Here is a 19324-nt window from a genome sequence, read left to right on the forward strand (position 1 = left end):
GGTATTTATCTTTCTCTTCTTGATTTACTTTACTTAGTGTGATAACCTCTGAGTCCATCCATGCTCCTGCAAATGGCAATATTTCATTCTTTTTTATAGCTGAGTTGTATTCTATTGTGTATATGTGTGTGTGCGTTTGTGTGTGTGTATATGTATACATACATACCACATTTTCTTTATCAATTCATTTATCAGTGGACATTTTGGTTCTTTCCATGTCTTGGCTATTGCAAATCATGCTTCTATGAACACTGAGGTACCTATTTGTAAGACAGGCTTTGTTTTTGTGTTAATGCTTAATATATTTAATGATATTTAGCCTTAATATGGACTTCCCTGGTGGCTCAGAGGTAAAGAATCCGCCTTTGATGCAGGAGATGCAGGTTCGATCCCTGGGTCAGGAAGATCCCCTGGAGAAGGAAAAGGCAACCCACTCCAGTATTCTTGCCAGGAAATTGCCATGGACAGAGGAGCCTGACAGGCTATAGTCCTAGGGTTCGCAAAGAGTCAAACACAACTGAGCACACACCTACACAACCTTAATATAAATTTGATTGGTTGCAGTTCTGTTCTCGTTGAAGCATACACTCAACTGAAGTGGACTTTGAGGATTTCCTTGGAACTATAGTTAGCAACATTCCAGGCTCCCGAATCAAGAGGTTCTGAAGAGTCTGGGGCAAGGCTGCTCCAGAGATGAGACCTCAAGCGCAGGAGGAACAGGGCCAGGCTGGTGGAGGAGGGCTGTGGAGGTGTCCTCTAGCAGTCTGGGCACTGAGATTTCAGGCCAAAGAGAGTCTGATAGGTGCCTGGTACAAAGCAAATACTAGATTAATGTTTATTGAATTAACAGTTTAATTTAGAAAATACTCTGGATGTTTTCCCAGCCAGGATTGACTGACTGCCTTCAATATGCCAGGCATGGTGCTAGACTCAGAGAGAGGAAGTCTGATGTGGCTCTTGTCTCCTGGGGGCTTCCCTGCACATTGGAGGAAAAGATAGGCTCACATGAGCTCGAACAAGGAAGTGTGAGGGGTGAAGGGTTCTCCGAACTATAGGTGGTCATGATTTGTCTTAAAAAGCAACATTTCTACCTAAAGTCTGCATTTCTTCCCTGCATGAACGATATCAATACATGCCAAATTGTGAGACTTCCAACTCTAAAACAAACATCCTAGTGTTGTGAGATATATAATATCCTAGGTGGTAAGAGCCAGTTCACCAGAAAGCAGGATCACATAGCAGTTAGGCTGTGGAGTTACAACCTGGAAACTAGAATTAGGCGTATGTGTAGGTTACAGTCCAGTCTCTGGCACATGTTAGCTGTGAAATCTAGGTTGTCATTTACCTTCTCTATACCTTAAATTCCCATGGGTAAAATGAGAAGAATAATTGTGTCCAGCTCATGGTATTTAATGAGTTCATAAGAAGAAAGATGTTGAGAGCAATTCTTGTTTCACAGAGCACTCTCTGAAGTCCAAGTTAGGAGGTTGAAAGGAGGAAGTTTGTATGATCAGAAGTGCTTGTAAATGTATTTCTGGCCAATAAATGTTCACTGAAATCATTATTATCATGACACTTATTTCACTGACTTCTTAACAGTCCCAAGTCCATCATTTAACTCTTTGCCAGCAAGTCTGGTCCAGCCCTCCAGCTCTAAAATAGGAAATTTGGGAGAGCTTTGAAAAGCATGCTGCAAAGAGCCTCTATGGGCTCCATGTGCTCTGATTCTTTCTCCCTAAAATTTTATCCTCCCTTCCCTTGAGATCCTAGTTGATCTGCATTTCCCTGGTGACTCAGACAGTGAAGAATCTGCCTGCAATGCAGGAGACCCAGGTTTGATCCCTGGGTCAGGAAGATCCCCTGGAGAAGGGGATGGCCACTCCAGGAATCACTGCCTAGAGAATCCCGTGGACAGAGGATCCTGGCGGGCTACAGTCCCTGGGGTCACAAAGAGTCGGACACAAGTGAGCAACTACTACTACTACTTCTAATAATGCTGCTGTGATGTTGGTTTGATGCTTAGATCCCGCATCTGGTAGCAGTGAAATCCCAGGGACCTGCCCTGACCGCCTCCCAGTCGGTGCATGAGCAGCCCACGAAGGGCCTGTCTGGGTTTCAGGAGGCTCTGAATGTGAGCTCTCACCGCGTCGAGATGCCACGCCAGAACTCAGATCCCACCTCTGAAAACCCACCTCTCCCCACTCGCATTGAGAAGTTTGACCGAAGCTCTTGGTTACGACAGGAAGAAGACATTCCACCAAAGGTAACATTACTGGAGTTTTTATCGTCATCTCTATCATTGTCATCAACGTTTATTATTACTATTACTATTACTGTTATCATTATTATTACCCCTGTTGCAGACCATTCATAGTACCAAAGAACATGATAACACAGCACCGTCCCTTCTAGCATTTGTGTTGGTCCCTCCTCATTCCCAGGCTAAGACTTGGATTGTCATTCATCATCTCTGATCTCCATTTTCCCCAGAGAAATGGAGGCTCTGGTAGACTGAATGACTTGAAAACATATATCCTGTATCCAGAATTAGAACTCCCAACTCCAAGCCTTCCAAACTATTCATTAATACTATCCATCTTGAGAAATAGCATAATACGGATATTCTCATTGATGACTTAATCTATACCTAGACAAATTTAAAATTTCCAGATTAAAAAGTAAAGAATTTGTTTATTTCTATTTTTGATAGCACAAAGTGAAACCACATTACAGGTGTTCAGAAAATAGTAATGCTCTTAGAATATGTTAGTTGGTTCCACTAAGGAGAGCTCCCTCTAGGCCAGGTTGTACCGAGGATTAAATTGTAGGGTGAAATGACCAATTGTTCCACTGGCTTGGTTCCATTTGTTTTGTTTTTGCCTATACCAAGCTGTTATACATTCCAAAATGTCCTAACACATGGCTGTGCATCTCACTACAGACAACCTGAAGTATTTCAAAACACTGGAGAAATGTTGCATCAGATTCTTCCTGGTTCAGGATTCCCTTTCTCCTGAACTTAGCTGAGGAGCCAGGGCAAATGGAAATCCTCACAGTTTCCATAGATCCATACCATTATTGATTCCAGAAAAACAATAATACTTTTTATCCAAATGTTTTCAAATATTTTTCCTCATCTTCCTCTCAAAAAAATTTCTATGATTTTGCAAATGAAATTGGCTGATGGGTGGCTTTTTTGTTGTTCTCGTCTTGGGCATGGCATCAGGCAAGGTTATTTATGGAGCAAAGTTCAATCTGAAAAACAGGATGTGCAGAGGAGCAGACAGGAGAGCTGGGGAGACATTTGAGGTCATTGGTCCATTCTCTTCAAACATGCAGGCACACATTTATAACTCTGGAAGAAAAACTTTAGATCAATACAAAGGTTTTAGGTTTTAATGATTCATTAGACCCTCTCTACAACTATTTCAGGTGACCAAATACAAAAGGAAAAATAGCAGTAATATTTAACTGAGCAGGTGGGAGCACTGATTTGGTCATTCTGCATCACTTCACTGACTCATCTTTCTAGGTCTTTATCTTAAAATGTTTTATAATAACCAAGAAAACTTGTATTCATTGTAAATATTCTTTAACATATTAAGCAATAATATCAAAACAAAGCATAATTTTAAAATATCTAGTACAAAATATCAGATTGGTCAGAAAGATCGTTCTGTTAGTAGATATATTATTCAATGATATTCTTGGTGAAAATGAAAAAAAAGTTTGTCTTACTTTTACTTTTAGAACCAAATGAACTTTTTGGCCAACCCAATATAAATCCACTTTAAAAGGACCTCCAAAAAAGAAACATCAAAGCACCCGAAGAATGTTTAGCCCACCTAGCTGTCACATTTTCATTTCCTGGTCACTTTTCATAAAGTAAATTTCTCTTCTGCTCTCCCCTCATGTTGAACTCCTTTGGTGCGCTTCACAGTATTCAATTTCATTAGAAAATGTTTTATAAATTGTGGCATACTTGAATTTACCTAAGTCCCTTGACCAATAAGCTAATGATACAATTTACTACTGTACTTCACAGTCTAACTGGTACTCAACATAGTTTTTTGAAGGCCTTCCAGCAGTTTCATTATTAATCCTATTTTTTTATTACATTTGCAAATTGACCTCCGGAAGCACAGTGTTAGGAGTTTGTTTTGAATTAGCAATTGCAAGTTGGTTAGCAAGTGGAAACATTTAGGACCTACTGCAGTCATTTCTCTGAGCTCACTGAGCTTATGTCCCAAGTTCTAGTCTGATACCCTATTTTCTCACCAGATTTCATAGTTTCCTTATCTGTTTATCAGTTGTGCTGTGAGTTAAAAATGGAACTCCATTTATCTGGATGACCGTCATCAGATGCAGTTTCCAATGGCCAACTGAGCTCATGATACCCCAAAGACATTTCTGGTGTCCACCACTCTTGTGCCAGCAAAGGAGGGCCATTATTTTAACCCAGTACGTCAAAGTAATTCACTTGCTCTGTTTCTAAATTTGTTTTTAACATTGAAGGCAGTACTCATTAATGGTTGCTAAAACGTGCCTCATTGCCTTTCCTTTGATTTTATTTAGGGAGTTAAGTATTTCTTTGAGATGTTTCTTTCCTGTTTCTGATCATTCCATGTCTCCTGGCGGCTCTTAGGAAAGGAGTAGGCTGCATTTCAGGCAGTACCACATGGAAGTTATTTTATGGAAAATATTGCTGAATTCTGGTTTCCTTTCAGGTGCCTCAAAGAACAACTTCTATATCCCCAGCATTAGCAAGGAAGAATTCTCCTGGAAATGGTAGTGCTCTGGGACCCAGACTAGGATCTCAACCCATCAGAGCAAGGTAAGGGAAGGGAGATGGATAAGGTGAAGGGAAGAGCCCCACCTGCCATTGCCATTACTGCTTTCCTAAAAAACTATCTTTGTTCTTTTTTCACTTCTGAGGCATGTTGAGTGGCCACCTGGACTGTAAATTTTGGTGGGCCAGAGGCAAGTCTTTTATTTCTTCAGTAGCCTTTCACAGAAACCAGTGTGTAGTGTGGGCTCATACATGAACGAGCAAATGAATCACAGAATCAATGCAGAAGCCAATCTGGCTTACCTTATTTGGCAGGTTTTCAAATGTGGGAGTAAAACTACAAATAAAGTCTGGGTGTGGTACCCCTGACCATTAACCTCAGAGACCCTTTGATGAAGCCAGCCAAACAAAGTGGCCTGATCTGAGATGATTTTTAGCATCAGGTCAAGAAACGTGCCCTGTGGCTCTGTGGTGACCTAAATAGAAAGGAAATCCAAGGAAGACAGTATATATGTGTGTATGTGTGACTGATTCACTTTGCTATGCAGTAGAAATTAACACAACTTTGTAAAGCAACTATACTCCAATTTACACATGTACACCCGTGGCGGATCCATGTATGGCAAAACCACCACAATATTGTAAAGTAATTAGCCTCCACTTAAATAAAATAATAAAAAATAATAATAATAAATTTTTAAAAAAGAAAGAAATATGCCCTGAGGACTATTGAGACAGTAGAAAGTAATTAGCAAAGAGGACTTCCCTGGTGGTACAGTGGTTAAGAATCAGCCTGCCAATGCAGGGACCCAGGTTCAATGCCATACCTGGTCTGGAAAGATTCCACATGCCTTGGGGCAACTAAGCCCATGCACCACAGCTACGGAGCCCGTGTTCTAGAGACTGTGAGCCACAACTGCTTAAGCCTGCAGGCCTAGACCCCATGCTCCACAACAAGAGAAGCTACCACAATGAGAAGCCCGTGCTCACCACAACTAGAAAGAGCCCCAGCAAAGCAATGAGGACCCAACAGAGCCTAAAAGAAAGAAAGAAAGAAAATAATTGGCAAAGAAATGCTATAGTGACCAGCTGCAGAGCTGTCCTAGTTTGGCAAATTGCAGAAGGACTAGTTCTCATGAGGAAGTCATCTCTGGCATTATGGAGTGTCACTGAAATACAGTGATGCTCCCACTGTTGCTCTTTGCTCTTCTGGAATTTTTTACCAACCGTGTATATTCCTACAACCAGGAAGTTGCATCCACCTACTGGTGGGTGTAGAGGTCTGAAGAGAAGCTGGAAAATAAACAATATCCTTACAGTATCAGAGCAGATTTTATGGGGTAACAGATGCTGTTTGTTGCTGTCGTTCATCAAACTCCCCTCACATGTTTCATGAGTACACTCCTTTTTAGGATCAGCTGAAATAGCAAATGGCCTCTGTTGAGACTATAAAAAGGAACTTAGGGGTACTGTTTCATTCTTCATTGTGTTCGTAAGAGGACAGTCTCTTGCTAGTCAAAGAGAAACAGAGACTGGAAATGAAGGTTATGACTATTTGTACAGATCCTAAAATATGGAATGCTATGAAAAGCCTTAGGAAGGGGTCAGTCTGTAAATAAGACAGAACCGTACTAAGATCATTCATCTCTGGAAGGTGAAGAAGCTAGCTCATTCCGAGTGGAGTTGCCAGTTGCAGAAGCTCTGAATGAGCCATTTTTGTCCAGCAGCTTGTCAGGTTCACGCTGAGCTGGTGTTGTGAGCAGGACTGAGCACACCTGGTGTGGACTGTGACCAGGGAGCAAAAGGAATGTGAGGCTGGATTGCCAGCCTGAACTTTACCAGTCCTCCTCTCCAAGCGATAATAAGCCTCCAGTTATCAGGGCTTCTTGCTCCTTTGAACCCTGCCTTCTAGGCTGTGTTCATGAGATAAGTTGTTTAGAATTTTAGTTTCTGTACATCAAGCATCATTTCAACTTTAAGTCTTTTCCCCTCTATCAACCCAAAAGAAAGAGAATTGTCTTTCTCTAGTCAAATAAAAAGCAGTCCTTTGTTCCCTCTGAAATACTAATTTAATGACATTAAGGCTCCAAAATAACTGATAAATTGTCATGCATGCATGCTCAGTCGCTTCAGTTGTGTCCAGCTCTTTGCGACCCCATGAACTAGAGCCTGCCAGTCTCCTCTGTCCATGGGATTCTCCAGGCAAGAATACTGGAATGGGTTGCCATGCCCTCCAACAGGGGATCTTCCCGACCCAGGGATCAAACCCAAGTCCCCTGCATTGCAGGTGAATTCTTTACCTGCTGAGCCACCAGGGAAGCCCAATAAATGGTCAGTGGCTTGCAAAACATGTGCTTTTCCCTTGGAACCTCTTAAACATTGTATTTTGTCCAAAGAAAGGAGATCTTGTGAATACAGCTAACATTTTTCTGCTTACAGAGAAGGTAGGGAGGAAATGAACTTAGCGGTAATAATTATTTACCTGCAATGAAAATCAAAAGCATTGCGGGGGTGGGGGGAGATGGAGAATCCCCATCTCTGCCATGTAGAACAATCCTGCTTCTTTCTATTACATATCTCTAAGTGACCAGCACTTAAAGATGTGACACAGACTCTGCAGCTCTAGATTGAATTGCATTTTGAAACGTTTCGGGATTTGGTGTATTTATTGTGCTGGAGATGGCTTTAGTTCACCTCTGTTGTATAATAAAACATGCCGAGATGTGGTGGCTTGAAACAGTAACTATTTATGATTTCTCACCATTCTATGGCTTGACTTCAACATTGTCCTGCTGGTCTCACCTGAGCTGGCTTACGCAGCTGCACTGCAGTGACGGGTCAGCTGTACCTTCTTGGGGTTTTTCATCCCCAGCTTCTTGACTGGTGATTGCAGGACAGCCTCTCAAGAGGGAAAAGCCCAGTATACAGTTGGAGGAGAATTGCTTTACAATGTTGTGTTAGTTTCTGCTGTGCAACAGTATGAATAGGCTATATGTGTACATATGTCACCTCCCTCCCTCCCTAGTCCGTCATCACAGACCACGGAGCAGCTTCTCACTGGCTATGTGTTTTACACATGGTAGTGTCTATATTTTAGTGCTAGTCCTTATTTCAGCCCACCCTTCCTTCTTCCCTCCGCCATGTCCACATGACATGTCCATCCTCTACATCTGCATCTCTATTCCTACCCTGAAAGTAGTTTCACCTGCACCATTTCTCTAGATTGCATACATACATGTTAATATACAATATGTGTTTTTCTCTTTTTGACTTAGTTCGCTTTGTATAACAGACTCTAGGTCCATCCACGTCGGTACAGATGATCCAATTTTGTTCCTGTTTATAGCTGAGTCACATTCCCTTGTATATATGTACCATATCTTCTTTACCTGTTCATCTGTTGATGGACATTTAGGTTGCTTCCATATCCTGGCTGTTGCAAACACAAGCACTTTTGAAGCTTTTGCTTCCATCATCTTTGCTAATGATGTGATTCATCAATGGTGGGGGGTGGGGGGATTACTGTGAAAAGACAGAGATTATCCTATTTTCTATTGGTTCTAATAAAGTCCTTATAGATTTTTTGGCACCATTTGTCAGATAACTGCCCATCCATAAAGCCATAAAAAGGTTGCTTTTAAATATTTTTGTCCTTTGCAATACCGTATGGACTCCCAAATGCCTTATACTGTCAAGGTGAACTGGTGAGTTTAAATTATGATTTGATTTGTTCATGTTTTAAATTTCTGTTTTAAAACCTCCCATGCATTTTAACATTTAACTTTGATTCATGTGTTCTTTTAAAACAAATTAAAATTTGATTAAGCGAATACATTCAGAGTATGAAAAATTTTAAATTAATCCAATAATACCCAGTCAAAACCCAATGACTGAATGCTTAATTTCAAAAAAAATAATTCTCGGGCCTATCCCAAACCTATCTGCTTATGGCTGGTTTGTTCTCATTGGCTGTGTCATCAGAGAACAAAGGAAAATGAATGTGGGCAGGCATCCAGTTAATTATAGACTTGGCCCAAATATTTGGGCCAAGAAATCACTTTGTAATCTTAATTTTCTGTTTAGACTTTTTTATATGATTCAAGTAAATGGAATAATTTTCTTTTTACTGTGTGTTTTATAAACCAAACAGCATTGTCTGCAGTATGTCAAATGTCTGAAACAAAAGTTAGCATTTAAAGAAATCTATATGAATGTTTTCAAGTTTTTACATATTTGGATCTGAATAGGATCAGTTAATACATAAAAAACACAGGAAATCTATTATTTCAGGGAATTGTTCCGAAATTGATCCCCTCTAAGAGCATTTATCTCAGGCACCTTGGCCCCAAGGCCAGATCAGGTGACACCATAGTAAGGAAGAAAGGAACATGGCAGTGTGACATTTTCTCAAAACACTCATATTTTACCAAAAAAAATAAATGAGGTAGAAAAGGCATTTAAAATTTTTCCCTATTTCTATGTGTGATTACATTGAAACTAAACACTTCTTTCAGACTCCAGCAGCAAAAATAGCAACCTATTAAGATCAGTACCCACACTGGTTAGCTCCAGTGGGGGGATGGGGGGGACAGACTTATGCTAATGAAACCCAGATCAGGGGTTTAATGCTCATGGGATCCAGTTAGCTTCACACCAAAAGAGGCCTGAGCCCCAGTCAGAGACGCAGGCTCATTCCAGCTGGTTCTGCTGATGCCCTGGCACCTCTGTCATCCCAGGACAGCCCTGGCCCAGGTCTTATCATCTAACGTGGCCGCAGCCTCCTGCCTAGTCAGCCTGCCTCTGTCCTGACCAGTCATTCATAAGCCAGCCCTGGGAGGCCCGTGTTTTTGCCTGGCTTTAAGAGAATTGCTATAGAAGCTTCCTATCCCAGGGTTTCCTACACAGACTTGGTACTCAGCCAGGATGGTGTCGTCTTTATACCAAGGAGCCCCAGGAAAACCCAGGTCTGTGTCTTTGCTCAGACTGTTCCCCTAGCCTTGCTGCTCACCCCTCTGAAGTTTAATCAAGTCCTTTCTCTTTCCCAACACCAGCACCAACCACTCCAGGCTGCATTACACTGCATTCCCCAGATGCTGCTACCATTTACAGACGCTCGCACAGTGTGTAGAGTTTTGCTTGCTGGCTGTGGTCTCCACTGCATATCTCATTGCTAGGATTTATGTTGTAACTTGACTGTCTGTCCTGTGACCTGGACTCTCCTCCATCTCTCATGTTCTCACAAAGGCAGGTGTTTAATGAAAGGTTTTGGCTAAATGATCAAAGAAGTACTGCATTCGAGCAAAGAGCTGGATCCTGCTACCACACGGCAACAACAAGGGAAAGTCCTCGGAGCTCACGGAACTCCATTCTCTCGATAGTTTTTTTTTTTTTTTTTTTTTTTCATACAAAGAACATTACATCTCTACAAAATGAGAACAGCCACCAAGAAACCTTACCCTTAATGTGTAATTAAAAAAAATTTTTTTTAGAATTTATTAATTATACATAAATAATTCCTGACCACTACTGTTTAATGAAAAGAGAACAGTAGGGAAGAAGTTATTATTTAGGAATTTAAATAGGATTATTTTTTGGAAAAAATGAAATATTGGAAATGTGAGATGTTGCAGAATTAGCATTCATTTATCATGCTATTCTACTTAGAATATTATATTAGATATACTATAGATATTTAGATATCTAAATATTATTATGGATAATCTAATAATATCTAATTATTATCTAGATAATAATTAGATATTCTCCAAATAGGAGGGAGGTTTTTTCTCTTATGGATCCAAATCTATCTCAATCAATTAAATGCTAATTACTACCCAAAGGAGTGCCATAAAAATACCAAGAATTTTGAAAGTTTTCCTGAAGTTTACCGACACTTTTTTCTGCAGTCAATTTTTACTGCTGGGTTGACTTAGCCACCCCTTTACCGTAAAAAAAATTGAAAGGTGAATATTGTCATAAAATCTACATTTATATTATCAAAATTAATAAATCATGAAGATATAGTTATGTTTACATTTTCCAGAATCACCAGCCATCTCTTCCACTAACCCAGTGTTTAAGGATTTTTGTAATTCAGCCAAATATTTTTGTTTTCCGAAAGAAATTATTTGGTTTAGTTGCTGCCATAACAATGCTATTTTGTGGCCAGATTTTTACGGGCCAAACTGCAAGTGTCTCAAGGGAGGGGACCATATTATTTTCACATTTACATGTGAAGCAGCTGACACCCAACACAGCACAGAGTGCCTGGTTCCCACTTGATATTCTCAAAATGAGCAGAGAAAAGTGAAAGCATAGTATTACATTTTAATGTGATAGCTCACTGCATGAAAATAATAGCACTATGACGACTCTGTTAGTGAAATTCTGTTTGGGGAACTGAAGACAATGAAATCATGGAGGAGCCTATGTTTCTCCCTTGGCAGGTGGATGGCAGTGGATAGGATCTTTGAATTTCAGATCTCACTAATTTGCCACTTAGGCCCAGCAGTACAGAAGTCTAGAGGGAAAAATGGAGAGGTCTATGGCTTATAACAGAGAAGGCAATGGCACCCCACTCCAGTGTTCTTGCCTGGAGAATCCCAGGGACGGGGGAGCCTGGTGGGCTGCTGTCTCTGGGGTGGCACAGAATCAGACACGACTGAAGCAACTTAGCAGCAGCAGCAGCAGCATGGTTTATAAATTTGAAAGGAAGAGCTTAGAAGAAACTTGGAAAATACAGCTTATTTTTATAACAAAATCCTAAAATCCTCTCAGTCTCCTCCCACCACCACTGCTCAGTGGCCTCCTCGCCTCTGCACCCCCTGAGGTCACCAAAAGTGGCCTTGGAGTCTGCTTCATGTTCCCATATTGCCCTGCGCTCACTGGAGGCACAGCATGAACAAAGACCGCTGTGTGTGTCTGGCGACACTGGCAGAGGACACGAGCTGGATCTTGTTCATTACTGTATCTCAAAGGTCTGACCCAGTGCCCGGTATAGACCAGCTGAGTGAATGAATAAATGCACTATTTTGGGAGTAGTAAAGATGTGAGAGTGAATAATAGAGTAGCGTTTATAACCAGTGGGGGCTTTTAGCCTGCCAATAGATAAACACTGTTCTTGGGTTTAGCACTTAATAATTATTTTCAAACATTCTTCCCTTTGCTAATAGCCAAGGTATATAAAGATTTCCTGCAAGAAATTTAAAAATGCAAAGATACCACTAGCTATGTGAGCTGAAAACTTAGGTGAGGAATTCTGAATAACAAATAAATGTGAATAAAAATTATTCTCCCTCAACAGTAATTTTTAAAAACTGCATTAAAACAGCAAAATATAATTTTTTGCAAGTGAGTTAGCTGTTCATAATAAAGACTGGTAAGAATTCAATGAGATGGGTAGTCTCATACACTGTAGTGAAAACCTGCTGTGTGTTTATATGTTCACATACATATATATGTGCACATGCATACCCCAGTTCATGCCCCTCCACCCAAGAATTCCAATTCCCCGAGAGATGTGAGTGAATATTTGTTTGCCTCTAGATGTTTATTTCAGTATTATGTGTCCCAGCAATATGTTGGAAGCACATAATAACAGAAGAATGGTTGAACTAATTCACCTATATAATGGACTACTATGCAGCCATTCGGAGAAGGCAATGGCACCCCACTCCAGTACGCTTGCCTGGAAAATCCCATGGACAGAGGAGCCTGGCGGGCTACAGTCCATGGGGTCGCTAAGAGTCAGACACGACTGAGCGACTTCACTTTCACTTTTCACTTTCATGCACTGGAGAAGGAAATGGCAACCCACTCCAGTGTTCTTGCCTGGAGAATCCCAGGGATGAGGGAGCCTGGTGGGCTGCCATCTATGGGGTCACACAGAGTCAGACACGACTGAAGTGACTTAGCAGCAGCAGCAGCATGCAGCCATTATTGTTTTTAGAAGCTGCTCAAAAGGCATTCAAAGGGGGAAAAAAGCAATATGCAAAATTGAATACACAGTGTGCTTCCATACATACAAAAGAAAAAAGACTAGAAGCGAACTTCCCTGGTTGTCCAGTGGTTAAGAATCTGCTTGCCAATACAGGGGACACAAGTTTGAGCCCTGGTCTGGGAAGATCCCACTTGCCATGGGGCAACTAAACCTTTGAGCTACAACTCACTGAAGCCCACTCTCCCTGGAGCCCGTGCTCTGCAGCTAGAGAAAGCCCGCACGCAGCAACAAAGACCCAGTGCAGGCAAAAAATAAAAAAATTGTTTTCTAAGACTAGAAGATAATATATCATCCAGTAAAAGACAGTTGAATATCTCTTGATGCAGAGATGGCATGCATTGCTCCCTTGTTTTTATCTTTTAATATTCTCTACTATTTTACAATGAGCATAGGAAAAGAGGTTTCAGAGCCAGCCTCCTTTGAAGATTCACCATTTCAGAGCTAATATGTTTGATGTGAGATGACCCAACAGTTGGGTCAAGAATTCATCCTGTCCAGATGTGGAATCTGGCCAGGAGCTCCACAGAAGACAGCATGACTGTCATTAACATTGACCCCTTTAATGCAAGGTCACATAGGCACTGTCTTCATCCCTTTGTACTGGGGGTGGGACCGGACTACACTTGTGTCTACCAGTGGCCAGTTCTTGAGAATGTAAGCCCCGTGCATCGCTGTCCCTACAGCAACCCTGACCTCCGGAGAACCGAGCCCGTCTTGGAGAGCCCCTTGCAGAGGACCAGCAGTGGCAGTTCTTCCAGCTCCAGCACCCCGAGCTCCCAGCCCAGCTCCCAAGGTGGCTCTCAGCCTGGGTCACAAGCAGGATCCAGCGAACGGACCCGGGTTCGAGGTAAAGCTTTCCCCTACCTTTCCAGGACGGCTTCTCTGGACAAGGAGTCAGATTACTTCCTGACTTCTGTGACTCCTGGTCCCGGTGTGGCCGCCACTGTGTGATGCCGAGAAGCCCCTTAACTCCACTCGGCTTCAGTCTCCTTAGGGCCGTGGACCACCATCCCCAGTCACGTGTGTGACATCAGTGTGGACCCAATCCTTTCTAATTGCAGATACCAGAATTCTCCAGGGAGATGGCAGAATACTGGTCTCATTTGAAAATGTAGTCATCAGACAGCTCAGTTTCCATTTCTGTTTGATTGCTTAGTTCGAGTTCCATGACCCATAAGTATCCTCTTCCCCTGTGTCAACAGCATTCAGAATACAAGGCATTTCTCAAACTAAACGTTAATAAAGGCTAATGTAGAATAAATATGCACTGGAGAGAAGATATAAAATCTTTGACTTTAAAAAATATACTTGACCCTTCTGGTTATTCCTATTAGTGAGGTAAAAATTAGCCTCTCTGACCATTTAATTCAAGTCATCCTTCATTATTTAGCTTTCAATAATGAGGAAGCTTGTGAAAAACATTAATGTGTCCAGCTAATTATACATGACAACCTATTGTTTCTAGCTAATCAAAATGTACTCTTTCTGCATAAACCTTCTTCAGAAGATAATTTTGCTTTCAAGAAATGAAGGCTGGGATTTTTTTAAGTGCAATTTGAAAACACTTAATACTCTGCCTGGTGAAAAGCACCAGTTTTATTCTTTCTTAGCCTCTTCATTAGACACAATCATTCTTTACCTCCTAATTTTTTTTTTTTAAGTGAACTCACTGTATGTCTATTTTGAAAAGGTGAATGTCAGACATACTGTGCTGTGTCTCTGAACTGGGGTGGGACTGGCCTGCAGCTGCCTCTTCTTACAATCTTCTGACATCCATGACAACCCAGAACTGTGTAGGCTTCTGTTGCTTTGATCCAGATATAGACTTACTAACTTTAGAAAAGTGCCATTCTTTTACCTTTTTTTCTGTTCATATAAAATAAAATAATATGTTTCATTAGAGCAAATGCTAAAGAAAATCCAAACTTAAGCATATCATTTTAATTCTCTGATCTGGTTCAGGTTCAGTTCTTAACTTCTTCCCTTTGACCTCTAGTTTTTCTGGGTTAAAAGCTAGTGTGTCCTACCCTGCTGTGTCCCTACCCAGGAAAAACCACTTTGAAACTAAACCAAAGAGTATCTCCCACCTGAGATTGCTTCTTCTCTAACCTGTAAGCTCATAAATCAGAGAGATGCTCTTCACTCTGTAGCAGCCCTCCCCCAACCCTTGCTCTATTCCAGGGCACACCTTTATCACCAAACTCTCCTTCCCTCCCTCACCTCATTCTTTCTTCCTTAAAGGACCCAGACAGCTAACTCATCCTCCCCTCCCCCCGGCCCATTTAAAAATCATTCCCCCAAGTAAAACAAGTTTCTTTTTTTCCACAGCATTTCATCAAAATCACTTATCCTGATGGGAAAGTGGTAAAAGAAAAACTCAAACATAGAATAACTCAGACGCTGGTTTAACATGATAATTGAGAATAGGACTTTGAGAAATCAGACAGAATCCCAGCTCTGCCCATAATTTCAGTGTGACCTTGGGCTAGTTGTGTTACTTCTCTGTGTTCAACTGTGAAATAGGAAACCAGTGCCACGCCATTGGGTTACAGCAAGGATTCAATGAGACAATTGACATTAAAAGGTGTTTAGCACTAACCGTGGCACAACATTGATGCTCAGTAAATGGTGGCACTTGCTAGTTTTTCCTTTTTTTTTTTTAGTTTTTCCTATTGTTCCTAGTGACTTCCAGGTGACAAGCCTAAATGTGTATGGCTGATTTTGTTTGCCTGAACATTTACTGTTTTTTCACAGATGTGCTTGAGGATTTGTCCGAGTGAGTGAGGTGTCCACTGAGTCATCCCAAGGATGACTCACCACAGAACTCCAGGACCTTCTGATGGTCATTATCTTTCTTGGCCCTCTGTTCTTTCCTCTAGCCAACAGTAAGTCGGAAGGATCACCTGTGCTCCCCCATGAGCCCTCCAAGGTGAAACCAGAAGAATCCAGGGAAATTACCCGACCAAGTCGCCCAGCTGTGAGTGCTTTTTTCTCAAAAGAGTTTTGAGCTCTTTTCATTCACCAGAGAACCCACAGGGTAAAGTAGTTGGGGGATGCGCTCATGACTCTGAATGTTGAGTTTATTAAGAACAGGTGCTAGAAGCATCTGGAAGGAAGTCATACCTGATTAGGAAAGAACTGAACTGATCCAGGATTGCTTTTCTACCTTTGGATATTTTGCTGATCATTAGCTATATTTGGAGAAGGAAATGGCAACCTACTCCTGTATTCTTGCCTGGAGAATCCCAGGGACAGAGGAGCCTGGCGGGTTGCCGTCTATGGGATCACACAGTCAGACATGACTAAAGTGACTTAGCAACAGCAGCACTATGTTAGAAAACAAAACAGGAAGAGAAATAACTCCTATTATTCCATAATTTCTACTCAGCAGCTTTGGCAAAGAGATGTTGAAACTAGCAGTTAATATTTGGGCACTTTCTGTGGATTTCTCTTAAATATTCTGGCCTTTCCTCCACATTATTTTCCATATGAATTAATATTGCAACATTTCTGCTGCTCTGGGACTGTATTGTCTGGACCAAAAACTTGATAAGCATGATCTCAGAGAGGACCTGACAACCTGAAATCTAGCTTCATTGCTGTAACACATCAGACCCCAGATAGCCTTCAAGAAATAAAAAAGAGCTTGGAGGCTAAAATTTCAAAGTTGGAAATTTATTTGGGATGACTTACTATCCACTTGTTTTATCTGAATTTTTCAAGAGTCTTTTCTATGAAATGAATGGGAAGATATTTTGTTGTTTTTACCTTTAAAAGTAAGGAAGTACAGTGAAGGTAACAATGAATGGAATTAACACCGTTCTGGGCAGAGGTTCTCCTTTCCCTTTGCCTTTATCAGTTGCGTACTAACCATTCCCGTTTTGTGTTTAACCTGCTGCCTTTCTTCTGGTCTTTTTCCCTCCCGTGGATTCTTCTGGATTGGGTTCCTCTTATCTCAGAGCTATAAGAAAGCTATAGATGAGGTTAGTATTATCTTTTCTTGGTCATGCTTTTACAAGATGTGAATATAAACTGACTTCCTGAGGTTGATATTCAGAAAGGTGGCCAATCGGATTGCAGTTCAAACTTCATTCCTTCAGAGCGATCTGCGGGGAGGAGAATCCCTCCCACAAAAGCCAGCCTGCGTGCCTCTGACACCATTTAAACCTCCAGAGACCTTCCTCCTAAGCCAAAATGTCACTTTTCCAGTGTTCCAGTCTGGCTGAAGATATGCATTAGCGCTTTGATATCGGCAGTTTCTCATTCTAATATCTTCCGGTAGCAAATCCTGAGCTCTTCACCTACACTCGCCAGCCTGGCTAGGGGATGGTGATTTTACTAACAGAAAAAAGAGACATCTTTTTCTAGGCCCATCCAAATTTATAGAGTGTGATTTGTGAACAAGGAGTCACTGGGTATTGTTAGATTAATTTTGTGGGACATTAACTACAGCAGCAGCAGCAACATCAACTTTAGTTAATGAATCCTGACCAGTTAAGTAACTTTATTTCCTTATCGGTGGAGACATTTTTCTATTAGAAAAATATATGGTTTTGCCGATCTTAGGTAGCTTGCTAAGAAGGATGACTGCCTCACTGCTCTTTTTCAGACCTGCATGAATACAGCATAGTGGAGTTGTTTTGAAAGAGACAGGCCTTCTGCAAAGAGTCTAATTGCATGAAATCTGAAGACTAGCATTATGGCTTTCAGGCTGAACTCTGCTGAGCACCATTTTTGTGAAATGACATGGAAAAAGCACTGGCTTTGGGGTCAACGAGCTGCATTCAAATTCTGGCTCCCGCAGTAAATAACTGGTGGGGCCAATCTCAAAACTCTCTGGGTCACAGTTTCCTCATCTGTACAGTGGGGATAAAAGCACCTGCCTTGCCTCACTCACAAGATTGTTTAGGTTCCCGCAAGATCGTGTGTGTTCGAGAGCATTTTCTGAAGTGTGAAATACTATGTAAAGGCAAGGCCTGAGGCATGGGACTATTTTGGTGGGAAAAGCATGTTTCTATATGTCTGGTCTTTACCAAAAAGCCTCACTTTTTCAGAATTATGACCACCTTCCCATTCAGAGTGACTTAGAAAGTTTTCATAGTTAAGAATTATTGTTCGCAAAAGAATAAGACTCCACATGTCCACAGTTTGTGGGTGCATTTATAGAAAGATAAAAGGGAATTGTTTTGAATTGCTCTGTGCTGCAGCCTTGCCCCTCCTCTTCATGAGAGAGAGAAAGACAGGGATCATCACAGCTTTTATCAACCTTCTCCCACACAGTTCTGGTGCTCAGGCTACCAATAAAATAGTTGTGTGTGTGCACAACTCAAGGTTTCCTCTTATGAGTCCAGAAATTGGCTTGGAGGTGGCTGTCGTGAGGGAAAGGACTCTCATGGATTTCGTCTGGTTAACCCAGGCTATTTTGGGCTTTTAAAAATTGCTTTATTTATTTCAGGATACTCTAGCACATTGGGCAGAGATGAGAGGTAGGAAACAGAGGTATAAGTAATTGAGAGGATGTAAGCCGTGCACCAAAATCTTGGCGCGATAGATGATTGGGAAAAGCCCTCAAGGTGATTCTTCTAACTCTATCCTTGAGTATCACTGATCCCAAGCACTGAAAATATGGGATTCCTTGGTTCTACATCACCTGGTGGTCCTCAACGAGGAATGACTATCCCCCAGCTGCCCTCCTCTTAAGAGACGTTTGCAAAGTCTAGAGTCAGTTTGGGGGCCTTCCCTGGTGTCTCAGCAGTAAAGAATCTGCCTGCCAGTGCAGGAGACATGGGTTAAATCCTTGAATCAGGAACATTCCCTGGAGGAGGAAATGGCAACCCACTCCAGTATTCTTGTCTGAAAAATCCCATAGACAGAGGAGCCTGGTGGACTACAGTACGTGGGGTTGCAAAGAGTCGGACACAACTGAGTACACACGAGAGTCAGTTTTGATTGTCACAAGTCACAAGGACATGGGAAGCAGTGCTATTGGCATGTTGTGTGTAGAGCAGAAAGATGCTGCTAAGCATCCTACAATGCACAGGAAAATAACCTGCGACAGAGAATCATCCACCCCAAATGTCAGTGGTGCCACAATGGAAAAAACTTAACTCTCTCTCCTGTCTTCATTCCTAGGTTTTGATATGGCTTCTCCAGTCTCCAGTGACTGATGTGCCATTTAGATAACCCCAGATTGAAATGAGCAGTCTGAAAATGCCAAGGACATAATTGCTTCTTATTGCTAATTTAATGGTTTGAGTTCTTATAAAAGTCAGTCTGGGGGAGAGTCCATTCACTTGGCATTCCTTCCTAATGCAGTATGAGATTGTGCAGAGTAGTCTGATTATTGAATACACCTTCCAAAATAAATTTCTTTTCACTTTAGCACAATTAAACAGATGTCATGAAGATTAGATACAAAAGCAAACACTGGCTTTACCAGCATTTTTTTCGTTAGTATGTAGAAATCTGCCAATTGGCAGAGCACATATATAGATTGGACAGAACTGGAATGATAACAGGCGTCCAAACCTTTTTTT

General features: G+C 41.4%; 1 protein-coding gene across 9 annotated transcripts in view; it reads left to right on the forward strand.

Annotated features, from left to right (window-relative positions):
• Positions 1 to 19324, forward strand: part of TNIK (TRAF2 and NCK interacting kinase) — a 400335-nt gene that overhangs the window by 337646 nt on the left and 43365 nt on the right. For 6 of the 9 annotated variants that reach the window (XM_025284476.3, XM_025284780.3, XM_025284679.3 and 3 more), the window contains 5 exons: positions 2024 to 2263; positions 4728 to 4834; positions 13472 to 13635; positions 15668 to 15765; positions 16748 to 16771. In XM_025284476.3, coding sequence (XP_025140261.1) covers positions 2024 to 2263; positions 4728 to 4834; positions 13472 to 13635; positions 15668 to 15765; positions 16748 to 16771 — 633 coding nt within the window. The remainder of the gene's footprint in view (positions 1 to 2023; positions 2264 to 4727; positions 4835 to 13471; positions 13636 to 15667; positions 15766 to 16747; positions 16772 to 19324) is intronic. The other 3 variants (XM_025284525.3, XM_025284714.3, XM_025284879.3) reach the window with 1 other exon arrangement.

This window comes from Bubalus bubalis, chromosome 1 (assembly GCF_019923935.1).
Source record: "Bubalus bubalis isolate 160015118507 breed Murrah chromosome 1, NDDB_SH_1, whole genome shotgun sequence".
Lineage (NCBI taxonomy): Eukaryota > Metazoa > Chordata > Mammalia > Artiodactyla > Bovidae > Bubalus > Bubalus bubalis.